Source organism: Amphiprion ocellaris, chromosome 18 (genome assembly GCF_022539595.1).
Source record: "Amphiprion ocellaris isolate individual 3 ecotype Okinawa chromosome 18, ASM2253959v1, whole genome shotgun sequence".
Taxonomy (NCBI): domain Eukaryota; kingdom Metazoa; phylum Chordata; class Actinopteri; family Pomacentridae; genus Amphiprion; species Amphiprion ocellaris.
Window position 1 is genome coordinate 28,786,402 of NC_072783.1, and position 15,072 is coordinate 28,801,473.

Consider the following 15,072-nt stretch of genomic DNA (forward strand, 5'->3'; position numbering starts at 1 on the left):
CAGCAGATGCCCTTTAAGATCAGTAACTTGGACCTTGAAATGCTTTTAATTTGGCTGCGCCGTCCTTAGACACACATGGCGACCAGCAGAGGGCCTCATATGTGTGAGGAAGTCAGCAAAGTTTCATGGACTGACAGCTGTTGAATTATCCAAACCAACTAATGCTGTTTTTTTATTTACACATTATTAATTATTAGATTCAAATCCCAGTTTACGTGACTACAGAGCAGATAATTCTCTAAAACACAAAAAAATTCTTGGTAATGTTTTTGATCTTTTCAAAAGAACCCACCTGCATGTGTATTGCTAAACATTAGATGAATGAGCAGCAGTAATTGTGCATTTTCTTAAAAACTTTGTGTTTCTCAAGAAAAAAAACCTACTTGTCTCATTGTGATGGTCAGTTGCTTCACATCTCTTTCCAACATATACTGTATGCTTTTTCCAACTTCATCATGTCTGATTCATCTTCTTATCATGACCAAAAATCTTGTGAGGAAGTTCCCATGACCCTCTCATGATCATGGCAGAGTGATGTTAACTGTAAGTCTGACCATTAAATACCAGAAACACCTCTGAGTTTAACCCTTAGATAAATGTATTTTTACTGCAAAGGACACTAGTCTACAACTATTTTTGGCTTATTAGTAAGGAAATAGTGATGCGCATTTTTTTTATTTAACATTTTCTGACACACCCACTTGATTAACCAAGAAAATACTTGACAGATTAATGGATAAAGAGAATAGCATTGAATTGCAGCCCTACTTGAACAGTATCTTCTGAGCTTGTTTCTTTGGGCATTACATGACCCTGACAAGAAAGCAGCAGCATACACTCAATTTTTCATGTGGAAAGATAAATGACTAATGAATTAAAGCCCAAACCTGCAGTATTATGCAACCTAATTTGATTTTAACTGTTTTAAAAGGCTTAAAACGACAGATTCACTTGACTTTTGAAACAATGACATACTTGCTTTTAAGAGTAGAAATAATCTGTTTCCACGAGTCAAGCAGGTCAGATCTATGTCCTCTGAAATGGTCGTAATTTTACTGAAGTGAAACATTCAGTTCATAGCTCAGAAGTATAAGTATTGTAACATGTAAATGCTGTGCTTATAGACGTAAAGTACTAGTGACTTAAAACTTAGCCTGACTCAACATTTGAAGTTTTTCTTTGATAAACATGTAATGAACCTTGCAGTATGTTGAGTTTAGGACAAATATGCAGAAAGGTTTTGGATTAAATGAAGCATTTAAATACACATCTTCTGCATTTTAATTCAAAACCTGGGGAAAACTTTTTTTAAATGTATATTATAGAATTGAGTGAATTAAAAGCTGTGATGACGTTGTGCTTGTTATCGCCTTTCTTTATCAGCAGACAATGTGACTGTGGCTGTTTATCTTGTTCCTACCACCCCAAGAGTTTGTTCAGCCCTTTGTACGGCAGATACTTTAGTCTTAGGAAATTAGATGCCTTCTGTTCAACCCTCAGCTGTCTGCAGAGGTTCGCATTCTCATCCTGCCGTCAACAGATATGCCTCCATTTATTTTTAGATGGGCATGTCCACTGTCACAGTCAAAGCCACAGCTTGTGGTTTTCAGAGCTGCAACAGTGTCTCTTCCACAGTCTAACGGCTGTTTGACTGTCATTTATGAGCAGGTCTGTTATTATTACCGTTGTTTAATCAAAATGTACTCTGAATATGAATCCAGCAGATGATTTACAACACTGTACGTCATGGCATGCTTACTTGACTGGTAATGAATTATGGTGTCATATTACAGAGGGGCGTAACAGATGAGCTGCAAAAGGCACCGAGGAGAAGCAACGTCTGAAAATAAATGTACAGTAGAGAGCAAGTGGCAGATATAGGTGACTATAAAAAGTATTCAGCTCCCTTGGAAGTTGTTGCTTTTTAAAATTAAATCTTGGTCAATTTAATTTGTTTTTATTGACAGTAATTTCCAAATCTCAAGTGACTGTAGTAGAAAGACACCTGTATCTGGAAGGTCCAGTCTCTGGTGATTCAGTATTTCTAACTGTAATTACACCATGAAGACAAAAGAACACTCCAAGCAATTCTGTGAAAAGGTTATTGAAAAGCATAAGTTAGAGGATGGTTGCAAGAAAATGCTGAAGTCTCTGAATATATGGAGTACAGTTAAATCCATCAGTAAGAAATACAAAAAGTAGGGCACACACACAAATCTGCTTAGAGCTTGTCTTCAAAAAGTGAGTGAGTGTGCCACCAAGATATCTAGGACTCCTCTGAAGGAGTTACAAGCTTCAACGGCTGTGATAGGAGATATCATACATTCAGCAACTCCTGACCAGCCTAAGCTTAATGGGAGAGTGGTAAAGACAAAGGCACTGCCAGACTAGATGGTATGTTAAGCAGACACCAAGCACTGCACATCCTACAAACACATTATCCCCAAAGTGAAGCATGGTGGTGGCAGCATCATGACTTGGGAGAAAATTAATTATCCAGCAAGACAGTGGCTGGAAGTATTCAGCCAAATATACACAGAAGTGGTTTAAAGACAACGCAGTGAATATTTTGTAGTGGCTAAGTCCAAGCCCAGACCCTGATCCAATTGAGAATTTGTGTCTGTTCTTGAAAAAGACCCCAACATCGCAGTTTTGCAAAGAAAAATGAGGTAAAGTTGCAGTTTCCAAATATGCAAGGCTGACTGAGACCTATCCCCAAAGGCCTATGGTGTAATTGTGACCAAAGGTGTATCTACTAAATACTGACAATAATGTGGTGAATGCTTATGAAATCACTTATTTTACATTTTATATTTTAAATTCAGTGCCATTATTTTGTAAAGATCTGTTTTCACATTGACACAAACAAGTCTTTTGTGTAAGTTCTTGTCCAAAAGCTTAAATACTTTGATTACGATTCAATGTTAAAAAGCAATAAAGGGGAAATAGGGTACAGATTGATCTGCTGGGTCCTTTGTCACTCACAATGAAAATGATTCAATTCATATTAGGAAGTTTTCCTAGTTTGTTTATATTATAAATGTCCGATAGTTTCTCTCGGCTATTATTTATTTAATCTGAAAATAAATGATTTCATAGGTAGGTGAGATATGGGCCTTTTAATGTTTAGGCATTTTATATAGTAAGTATTGTTTGTTTATTAACTGGCCCCTAGCCGCCTGACATTTAGCAAAAATGGTCCTCAGGTAGTATCGCCAACATAGCCTAATAGCAAGCTGTTCTCTAATGATATTCAATATTATATGAGCTCATTAGTGGTTAATTACTGGTAGCCCAGAGCCTCAACAATGTGCGTTATAAATCATTCAATACGACAATGAATGAATTCAATATAACATTAAAAGCACACTGGGGCAGCCTGTGATGGTCGGAAATGAATCCGTAAAAACCGCAGCAGAAGCGACGGATATTACGACAAAATAAAAGAAAGCAAATTGTGGCAGTTGGTGTAAAACAAGCTTCTGCCTGATTAGTTTGTCTTAGAAAATCACTTTTGATGATGTTAAAGTTAATGTAAATTTAAAGCGCATATTACATCTAGCATGGTTGAATTTTCGGTTGCGCTACGAGGCTTTAATTTTGAAAGGCTGCAGCGGATGCTCTGTGTTCACGCCGTGTGACTTGACGCAGCGGCTTTAAATGGGAAAGCCCTCTGTGCTGCTGTGGGAGTCTCCTTTAAAAAATCTTACCGCGTCACTGGGATGCGGTTGCCGGAGCCGGGCACCTAGCCGACCATCCCCGCTCATATGCCCGCCACCGGTAGGCCCGTGTTTCTCCGTCTTAACCACCGTTATTCTCTATTTTACATCTATATATGCGGGTTTGTTGCTTTTTTTTTGAATGTGCATCTTATTGTGTCGCCGCTCGGACATGCAGGGACTCCTGACTGAGGCGCGCTAATGACTTTCACTGTAACCTCTCACACACAGGAATAGCGCTGCAGGGTTAAAATTAGATAGCTTAGTGTGTAAATGTGCACTATTAATAATGTAGCTGCTGCTGGGGGCGAACACACAAACTGCAGCTTGCAGGACGTTCAGGCTGCTCTCATGTCATTACACTGAGCTGACATTGACATGGTGTACATGCAGTACATCAAACCGTGTTCTTTCACTTTGAGGTCTGTATTTTTTAGTGATTTGGTCAGTTTAATCTTTAATTATGGCACCAAGCTCTCATTTTGTCTTAGGGCGTTAACAGCAAAATAATAGGTGGATTTATTCTGGTTGTAGATGCTTATTAGACTTGGTTATTCTGGCACATACCTGCTTAAATGTTCATCTTTGACGAGGCCTGTAGTGCATATCTTCTATTCTGGATACTGTAAATCGTTTTTAATGTGTCTTTATAGCTTCATATAATACATTTTTCATTCTCATTTGTTTTCAGTGGTGAAAAAGTACTCAGAACTTTTCTTCTGTGAAGTAGAAATACCTCGACATCGACAGCGCAGCAGAAATCTGCATGTTGTTACCAAATATTCTTCAGCATCAGCAACAGATGTCACTGCTTTATCATAGGACTACTTCAACTGTTGATTACTTCCTCAGTTAATTCATTTGTTGATGTTTGGTATTTTGTAAAAAAATAAAAAATAAAAAGGCAACTGTGAGCCATAAAGCCCAAGATGACATCCTTAAATGTCTTTTTTTTAGCCTTCGCCTACAATATATTCAGTTTACTGTCATAGCGAAAGAAAAAAATCCAGAAAATGTTCAACTTTCAGAAGCTAGAATCTGAGAAAATAGATTTTTTTCCTCTTAAACAATGGCTCAGACGGATTAATCAATTATTGCAGCTCTGCTTTATTATTAATAATGCAGATTAGTGATGCGTATGAAGCATGTAAATGCAGTAACTTGTAGGGGGACATCATTCTAATCAATACCAATGCATCATATGTATTAAAGATGATGTGTATGAACTCCTAACCTATGACAAATACCTACAGGCTGCATGCACAGACTTGTTTAAAGTATTCTATATCCTTGTTGATTCCATCTCTTGTATCTCAGAAATTCCTTTTATCGTTTCTTATTCACCTTTTTCACATATCTGATTTGTCAGAGCAGGGAAAGCACACGTGGAGATACTAACATTAATGATGAGTCTGTTTCATTAGCTGCCCCAAAACACACAATAGCAGGATCTCCCCTCAGTGGATCCAGCATTGATACACCTCTGTGCTTTTCCTGCTGCGACATGTAAGCATGTCTGCAGTGGAAAAACTCTATTGTTTCTGTTAGCGAATGCAGACAGAAATCTATTCCAGACTTCAAAATTGTGCACAAGAATGTAAACAAGGAGAGGCTGCAGAGATGAGAGTTGCTGCCGCTCTGCTGAGGTTGTTTAGTTGCATTTTGTTCGGACTGGTGCTGAATTTTTCAACATTATATTTAAAGTAATGTATTAAAACTCAGCTACTAAGAAGTTGGAGCATCAGAGTTGATTTTTCAGTCACAAGAAACCAAAGCATTGGTAAATTCAGAGACATCATAAAGGACAGAAATATTACCTAAAGACTCTTGAATAGAAATATATGGTAAAGCTCTATAACAGCAAAGATGGCCTCTGTATTACACATGTCCCGCCCCTTCCTGTAAATATCCAATCATCTGTCTTATAGCAGCTGAACCAGGAAGCATCCAGCCAATCGTGTTGCGAAACTGTGCACATGTAGTGGATGTATACTCATTTTAAACCTTACTTTCATGTAAAAATCACCCAACCTTTTAAGTGTTTTTATCATATTTTGCTGGTAGTTGTAGTTTTTAATGATCCAGTGACTGTTCACATTGCAATTTTGCTCTTTCCTCATTCATTTAGATAGAGGCACATTTCTGTTAACCTGAAATAACTGCCCAGTGCTGTGACCAAAACGGCTGCTGACTGGCAAAACATGCCTATTAAGTCTTTGGTAAATGACCTATAGCAACGCTAGCTATCTTGTAAGCTCAGTTTTTACCTGTTTTACATTATTTGTCACCTTAAAATTACACTTTCTGATGGAATAATATTGTTTATGTGGTAAAAAATGTGCCAAATAAGCAACATTTTCTGGTTTTATCTCAGAATGGGAGACATTGTTTGTACTTTTCATAGGAGAAAAAAGAGGCAACATTCCTACAAAATACAGATTGCTGAAAAGGAGTCACTCAGAATTATACAATACATGAGCCTATTAACTTCCCTCCCACCTCGACTGCTGGTTTCACTGCACCGCTGCGATTTGCTCCACTTATGGAAAAGGTATGCTGTGTCACAATCAGCTCTCTCTTTGCTCAAGTTACAACATTACTGCAGAAGGAGAAGCCTTGTGCTACAGATATATCAGCTATGTAAATATGGGAATGGCACTGGTCCAAGATCTGCCATGTATAAATAAATATTCCTAAAGGACTGAAGGAATGTCTGGAGCAGCCATTTAAATAGTCTAACACATAGTAAAACGGTTTGGGCGACTTTGAGGTTGTTTTCTCTCACTAAGTGCGATGACCATCCTGTTTATGTTCTCCTTTTGTTTAATTTAAACTCTGCTCCCTTCCTTTCCTCTTGTAAACACATGTTTCCCCTTCAGCTTATAGCCTAATTAAGAGTATTCGTGCATTTTGATGTTTTCTCAGCTCTGCGTGGTTCAACGCTGCAGTTTAATTGAACCCCAGAAACAGTGTGATTCAAACTGTAATTGCTGACTCTTGTGGCCTCTTGCCAGTTTTATTTTTAGAGTGAGATGCAATAAAACAGACTCAGAATCTGTTGTCCTTGACAAAGAGAAAACCTTTCTGACTGTTTCATTCCTCCTTCCTGCTTTTTTATAGAGAGGGACCACTTGCCAAAGATGACAGCTCCGTCAAACCCGCCTCATGCTGCTCCACAGGAGCAACGCTTTCTGGTGTTGTTTGACTTTGACGAGACCATCATCAGTGAAAGCAGTGATGACGCTGTGGTGCGTGCTCTGCCGGGCCAGAAGCTCCCTGACTGGCTGAGGAACAGCTACAGGGAGGGTCACTACAACGAGCACATGCAGAAGGTTTTGGCGTATATGGCGGAGCAGGGCGTGTCCAAAGATTCCATCCATTCAGCGGTGGTGAAGATCCCACCGACTCCTGGCCTCCTGAAACTCTTCCAGTTTCTGCAGAGCCATCAGCAGGACTTTGAGCTGGCGGTGGTCTCCGATGCCAACATGTATTTTATTGAAACGTGGCTGGAGCACGCTGGGGTTCGCCACCTTTTCAGGAAGATTTTCACAAACCCGGGCAGCTTCGATGCTACCGGTCGCCTTGTGCTGCTCCCTTTCCACTCACACTCATGCTCCCATTGTCCCGACAACATGTGCAAGCAGGCGATCCTTCGGGATTATTTGTCGGGGAGGCAAAAGGAGCGTGGCGGTGCTGCCTTCCAGAGGGTGTTCTATATTGGAGATGGGGCCAATGATATCTGCCCCTCTCTGGCTCTGGGGCCCCAGGACACAGCCTTCCCCAGGAGGGACTTCCCAATGCACAAACTGCTGCTGGAGGTGCAGCACTTCAAAGCAAACATAGTTCCATGGGTCAGCGGCGAGGACATAGCAGACTGTTTGAAGAAAATAATGGAGGAGAGATGAGATCTGTGTGTGTCTCTGCTTGTGAAAGAGGAGGGAAATTACAGCAAAGGTGCACCTACCCTGATATTGGTGAAAAGCAAGATATGCATGATTTTAGCCCAGCCACAACTGGTACAACTTATAAAGATGTAACCAAACAATAGTTCTGCATTCTGGAAATACACTTCTTGGTTTTGTTGCAGAGAGTTAGGTGTCTGTCGAGGAATATGGTAACTTTTTTCACTCTTTTTTGCTGAACAACATGAAATAACATGGTAGTCTGAGAATTATAGAAGCTCTCCAGGCAAGCAGTTATGTCTTGTTTGCAGTCTTTATGCTAAAGTAAGCAGCATATTGACTGTACAGACAATAGGATGGTATCTCTTAACCAGAAAGCAATGAAGCTCCCAAAATGTAGGACTATTCCTATTCCTTAGTGCTAGCCTAGTATGAAACCCTAATGAATTAGTATTTATGGTGTATGCACTGTTACAACTCCCACTGGAATGCAAATGAATAAGCTCGCAGGTTAAGATGATCATGATCAATAATGGACATATGCAGTATTGATTATGCACTTTGTTTTCCAGTCCAATCAAAATGCGAAAGAACATTTCAACCAAAGTGGAGTCTGATGTGCTCTGGAGTGAACCGAATCAGCTCATCTAACAAACCATCAGTATGAATGTAGTTTACATGTGAATATCTCACCGTATGTGACGTTTCGGAATCTGTGAGTACTGCTACTGTGTGAGTGTAGAGATTACAGCTTAAAACTGTTCCATCCTTGTGGGTTTCGGTGTTGACACGTTCCTTTTTAAACCCCCATCGAAGGCCTCGACGACGGACGCAGAAGTGGGATCAGGTGTTGTAGCACTACCCGGGACAAAAGACCACACATGTCGCGTCGGGCAGGGACAAGGACGGTGTGGAGCAGGGATAAGGTGACAGGAACTCAGGTGCAGTACCTGTGCACTCTACACCGCCCAGTACTGACACCTAATCCAGGGCTTGATTATACAACTGTAATCTACACCAGCAAGAGATCCAACAGGAGCGCCGCAGCCATACACCTGTTATTCACTGTTTCTCTGACACAATAAAATAAAGGGTAATGCACAGCACTAATTTTAGATTTTAAAGTCCTTTTGTGTAGGTATTAGCTAACATCCACTGTACCCTGCTAACACTCCCAGTGAAAATTATTAGTGACAAAAGCTTAAACCACAGAGGATTTATAGTCTTTAACACCTTCCTTATGTATGAATGTATAAACTACAGTATTGTGAGAGAATAGTAGTAAGGGTTTTGGTATTACTAACTCAACATCTAACCTCACTCTGCCTCACTGAAGTCATGGCATGGAGAGAAAATATATTTAGGAAAATACATAAAGTGTTTTTAGCATTTTTCATTTTCTGTTCAGATTCAAGAAATGGAATATTTTGCTTCAGGATCTTATCTCCGTTTTTTCCATCCTGTTTACAACAAACTGTCTAAATTACTGTACAGATGAGGCATGTGTACTGTACATTTGTTCATTTTTACAGCCTGTTTAACACTGTTTTACAAACTTTAGTAGGGATTCTTTCAAGTAACTTTAAAAGAAAGCAGATAATTGAGGATATACCTGCATTCATTTTGTATTTTAAATCATGTGTGTCAAGCCATTACACTTATTAATGGGAAAATGGTGGTGCTGATGAAAAGCAACGCAGTGGTATGTTTGTTAACTCATGAAATAAGCCGAGCCTTAACAAACAACATAAGTGCTGGAAATGTCTTTTAACCAGTGTTTTAGTTTCTCAGGGAGTAGAGAAGAAAACAAGCAAAGATAATAATACTAATATTAATAATGTACGTGTATAAAAATGTGTTCATTTGCTCTTTCACGTTTGCTGCATCTAAGAACAAAACGTTTCATTTGTGGCTGAAAAGTGTGACCCTGACATTCTTTTAGATTAAGAACTAATCCATTAATGCTGTGTGATTAGGAGGTTTTAGTTCTGTGAGCTTTCCTCTGTGTGACACTAAAGTTGTTAGAAATATAACAGCAGTACTTCACTTTAGTTAAATGTTTGTGTACCTGTCTAAAGAGTTTTGTGCAATAATTCAAAGCTGTATACTTGATATAAAACGAGAGTTTAAACAGGAAGAAAAACTTTTCAGGGATGTGAATCGAGCCCAGATCACCAAACCATTGTATTTTTTAGCAAAACTTTAAAATCATATTATCACAAACAAATAAAATGATTCTGTTAGCCGAGACTGTGTTCAACTAATAAGCTACCTTGTTCATTTTTGTGGTTTGCTGTACATCAAGTGTATGTGTGCTGAATCAAAAATCTAAAACTAAGTGTGTAAAGCATCATTGTAACGGGAATATAAAGCCATTATCTGACTATGTGCTTCTGTTGTGTGATTTGTAAGTGTGACCCAAAACTAAAACAACACAAACGCGTCACTTAAACATCAGTTAGGCTCATTGTAATTCCATCAGCTGCTGGTAAAAGTCCATTTAGAGGCTTTAGCCAGATTTTCATCCAACTTTTCGAATTTAAACACATGCTGATGTAAAAAGAAAAAATACATATATAAATAAAGGCAAAAATTAGATTTTTTCCACATTTACATTTTCATGACAGTTTGGCAGTGATATTCAAATTATTTTCCTCATATGTTATATCTAAAAAATAAGTTTAAAACACAGGAAATGTGTATTAGAGCTGAATTTGTGTTAAGGTTCAAATTTATGAGTTCAGGAAAACAAGGTGCAAAACAACGTAGAACAAACGTGTGTGTGACTCTTGTTGGGAGAATAAACCACCAAGAGTGTACTGATGCTACCATGCTCACCTTTATTTCTTTAAAATTCAACTTGAATCTTTTTTTGTTCGCTGCTTCCCTTGTCAGTGTTAGCTACTAATAAAAAATAGTGTGTTTAGGTTGGTGTGTGACATTTTTTCAGCCTCTGAAATGGAACATGCCTGAAAAAGAGCCACTGGGTGAGTTATTTAAATCCTCTTTAAAGCAAAATACCTAGAAATCTGCTATTATAGCTTCTCATTACTGAGTCTTTGCTGCTTTTCTTTGGATCTTGCAAACATTTGCAAAACAGGCAGTATAACTACTAAAATCACTTTTAATTTGAGTCAGCAACTGTTTCCAGAGTTAAGAACGAATGATAAAACTCAGCATTAAAACTGTGCGAGTCAATATAATGTTGAAAATAGTCATAATTATTTTGATGTCATTTAAGACCAAGTTGAAAATAAAGAGTCTAATAGAATCTGTGCTTAGTTTGTTGCAGAAAACAAATTAAGTTGTTTCTGTATGTCTTTGTTTATGTTACTGGTTTTAAATTGAAGTTAGTGAAGGATGATGTTGAGCCTATCTGGAAGAAATTCCAAGAAGATGGGGGAGTGATTGAAGAAAGATGATCTTTGCTCCCCAAGTAGATGATTTAGCTGCAGAGGAGGGAAAAGATGGCTTGTAGAACTACATTCAGCTAAAGGTCAAAGTGACGACAGAAGAGCAGGATTAAAGGAGAGTGAAGCCAGAAGTGATGAGGTGGTACAGACAGAGAGCAGGCGCTTCATAGCTACATGAATAGATATGGCAAAGAGAGGAAAAATAATAGCATTTAGGCGAGGGAATGGAGTTTGTGTGTGTATGGAAATGCAAAGAAGTCTGTTTTTTTTTTTTTTTGGGGTTTATTTCTTCTTAATTTTTGGTAATTCTAAGATAAAAGCAACACAAATGTTTTCACTGCTACATATATTTTTAGGCTGCGTATTATCATTATTTGGCCACGTTTGCATTTATAAACTTTCTCAATTAAGAAAAATGAAAAAGTTTGACTTTATCCAGTGTTTTAGTAGCTCCTTAGAAAAGCTGCTTTTATCACTGAGTCCCATTGTATAAACTGCATGTCTTTACTTTTTAAAAAAAATCAAAACGAGGAATTTGAAGGAAGACAGATTTTAGTGATTTCACTGTGAAAACCAATTAGTCAAGCTAAGAAAGAATATTAAATAATGTAAAGATGGAGCTTAAATAGTACAATTTACACCATTGTTCCCAACTTGAGGATCTGCAACAAGTTAAATCTGAAGGTAAAATCACTGAATCATCATCAAATGTGGTGAACATGAGACAAGGAGTGACAAACAGAAACCACTTCACTGTGTGCCAAATTATGTTTCCTGGCCAGAAGATGGCGCTAAGTCAACATATCTCTGTATTAATGTCTCAGGAGTGTCCTCTGTGAATGTGACTTTGGTACTTCAATCATTTAAGCTAACTGGGAGTTGTGTTGATTAATAAAGAAACAACGTGACAACATTAGAATGAAGCGTCCTTCGGCATAAACAGCAGGGCTGATGTAAATATATGAAACATCTCTGTGAGGTCATGACAGTGAAGGCTGGAGGCTGTAGTGACTGACATGATGTGTGGTGTTAGTGTGTGATCCACGTCACCATGCGATGCTGCTGAAGTCAGCCCAGCAGTTTGTTGATTCAGCTCTGTATGGAAGTCGGCCTGTTTTGCGTTTGTCGCTGCGTTTAACCCGTATTTCCTCTCTCCCCTCTGTGCTGCCGTCTTCCTTTCTGGTTTGACTCCTGTCAGATCAGATAAAGCCACTCCATTTGATCCATCTTTGCATCCAATCTCTTCAACATTGTTCTCTCCCCCTGATTTATTCTGTCACTCCGTCCCTCGGGTGATTCCATGTCATTGTTGTTGTCCACTGGTATATTTTCTTGTGTCACGTCCAGGACGTCTAATGATAATGACACAACAAAACGCTGACAATACAAAACACTTGTAGACCACTCTTACTCCGCTTTTCCATCTATTTATATATCGTCCTCCTCTGGAAAACACATCTGTTGGTGCTGTACTTTTTCAACTCTCAGCTCAAATGATCCCACCAGTATTGATCCTTTAATTTAGGCCATACTGAGCCAGAGGGACGAGTACATGCTGAGTCTATTATAGTTAAATAGGCAAAAGATAACTTCTTGTCCACCCCCATTTTCAGTGACCTCCAGAGGTAAGTGAATGGATAGAAAACCCAATTAACATCAGTCCAGTGGAGAATGATGACAGATCGGATCCGAAACTGGCCAATGACAGCCTCAGCGCCTCCTGTTGTACCTCCCTGTCAATATCCAGATATCAGCTGATACAGCCCTTCCTCCCAACAATAACACAAGACACTCAGCTGTTGAAACGCCTTAAATTGCCAGCGCAGTCCGATGATTGCTTTTATGGATAACCCCATTGATTCTTCTCCATTCAATTACTCCCTCTGAGGTGAAAGATAACTCACTTAAGGGGCTTGGGTTTTGTAAGAGGTCACTCTGAATTAGGATGCAAGCTTCCTATGCCAAAATGCTATCAGTCTGATTAGAGTTTTAAGTGTTTCCACTCCTCTGAGTTTGATTTTTCTGGTTGATAGTAGTAAGAATACAATGGCAGCCAAAAGTCAAGGTAACAGCTTTGAGCAGGAATCTCTTCCTGGAAGAAAAAAAGTCAGTTAGCAACGTGGAGAGGAGGGAGAAGTGTAGCCTCTCTGAGCTGACGTTCGTCTAACGTCCTTGAGATGAACCGAAGAGATAAAACAAAGAATCCTCCGCTTGTAGGTTGTCAGGCACACAAAAAACAACAATGCTTGAAATGTGTCTGTGTGTCCTTGTGGATGTTGGTATCACAAAATAACTCTCCCTGCACAATTAGATGCTTTCAATAATTTATCTGTGTGAGGAAAACTGACAAGAAGCAAAGCAGTGTGTGTATAAATACATTACAAATTAGCACATATAAGGACCAAATGTTTGCGCTGAAAGTAGTCCACAATGTTATTAAATTGATACTCTTGGGGTTTAGATTTGCACCTGCATAAAGATGGTAGTATGGAAATAAATGAAGCAATTAATCTCTAGTATGAGTCCTGGATTCTGCAATTCCCACAATGCAACTACATCCTTCATTAGAGCGTCACTGCCTTCATTTTTCAAACCTTTGCATACAGTCTGATCATCTTCTACGACTTCAAAAAGCTCCCACTAGAGCTACAGATGACACGATACAGCTGTTTTTTCATGTTAAGTAGCAGCCTATTCTCCATCAGAGGTCCATTATGTGTAAAATTCATGCCAGGTCCCTTTAAGGCAGCTTGTTTAGTGCATTGTGTGATAGCATAAAGCAAAAAGTCCCCTTTTGTATCCAAAGCCTGATGGAAGAAGATGAAACAAACCGTCAGTGTCTGTTCAGTGTCAGACTATAAATATACAGTACAGGGTCTGAAAACTTTGCTCTTTTCATAAAGTCCTGACTCAAGTCTTACTGCTGTACAGGAAGGAACCAGAGAGGTTGCAGTGAAGCTTAACGTTCTACACAAAAGACGTAGGTTACTGACATGTGTAGGACCACATTTTTTGACATGCTGTGCTGCACTGAATGCTATCTGCTAGTAATTCATCCCTGTGCTCCTTCATCACTAGATGATGCTTCATGTCCATGTAGACAAAGATGACTCCAGCATGTGGCCACAGAACAATGAACTGTGGCTATGCAGTGCGGTATATAGTAGCAGAACTGGTATTTCAAACCCAGTTCTTTACCGTTCTTCTGCAGATACATAAAATGAGATGTATGCAGGCAGTGGTGCAGCAAGACACAAATGTGGGTTTGAAAATGATAGGAGGTCAAGTTGCCTGTATGAGCCACTTCTCATTCATCAATATATACAAATCTGGAGGGAAAGCTGCACAATAGAAATGTCTGTCAGCCTTTACAGATTTATTGTATTTGCAATAAATCCTTTGTTGAGTCCAGTGTATGCAGTTTTGCTCAAAAATTAGATTTTTGAGCACAAACCTTTTCTGTTGTGTTTGATTGCACAATAAAGGCACAAACTGCACAGACCTTAACATTTAGGGTGAAAAAATGGGGCACTTCTTGAAAATGTGACTCAGCTTCCAACATGATGCTGTTCTGTAAACTTTAACCCTCTGACTGCGATACACAGGAGGAAAATTATAGAATAATCAAACACAGATCTGCTGATTACAACTAAACAGTCCTGAGAACAGTTTTTAAAGATGCTACTGGCAACATGGGTCACCAAATAATGTAATTAAAAAAAGAGAAATGCAACAAGACAAGTGATGTCAGTGTTTTAATGTCTTCTAACAACCACAGACAATACAAGAAAACTGAAATATTTGTGTGGACTACTAAAAAGAATTTAGCATTTCTGTTGCCCTTATGTGTGTATATATACATATATTTTTTAAATTCAGACAGTATTTTCAAAACTATTTTGACTATGGCCACCATACTAAAAATATTTTTATACGTAATGTTTATTTGAATTACTATATACATGTTAGATGAAGAAGTATGCAAGCTACCTCTTCTTGATTCCAGCAAGCTATCTGATAATACACTTAGCAGAAATT

At 38.7% G+C, this 15,072-nt stretch overlaps 1 protein-coding gene across 4 annotated transcripts; it reads left to right on the forward strand.

Annotated features, from left to right (window-relative positions):
* The first annotated feature begins 3,666 nt into the window (after positions 1-3,666).
* Positions 3,667-10,005, forward strand: LOC111567303 (probable phosphatase phospho1). 4 transcript variants are annotated; one of them, XR_008599570.1, is made up of 3 exons: positions 3,667-3,780; positions 6,840-8,336; positions 8,438-10,005. XR_008599570.1 is itself a non-coding variant. In XM_055004832.1 (3 exons), the coding sequence occupies exons 1-2, from the start codon at positions 3,768-3,770 to the stop codon at positions 7,622-7,624; spliced, it is 798 nt and encodes a 265-aa protein (XP_054860807.1). In that variant the 5' UTR covers positions 3,667-3,767; the 3' UTR covers positions 7,625-7,673; positions 8,438-10,005. The 4 variants fall into 4 exon arrangements, 3 of the variants coding, with proteins under 3 accessions (XP_054860807.1, XP_023124080.2, XP_054860808.1); XM_055004832.1 differs by having other exon boundaries at positions 6,840-7,673; XM_023268312.3 differs by having other exon boundaries at positions 6,840-10,005.
* The last annotated feature ends 5,067 nt before the right edge of the window (positions 10,006-15,072 follow it).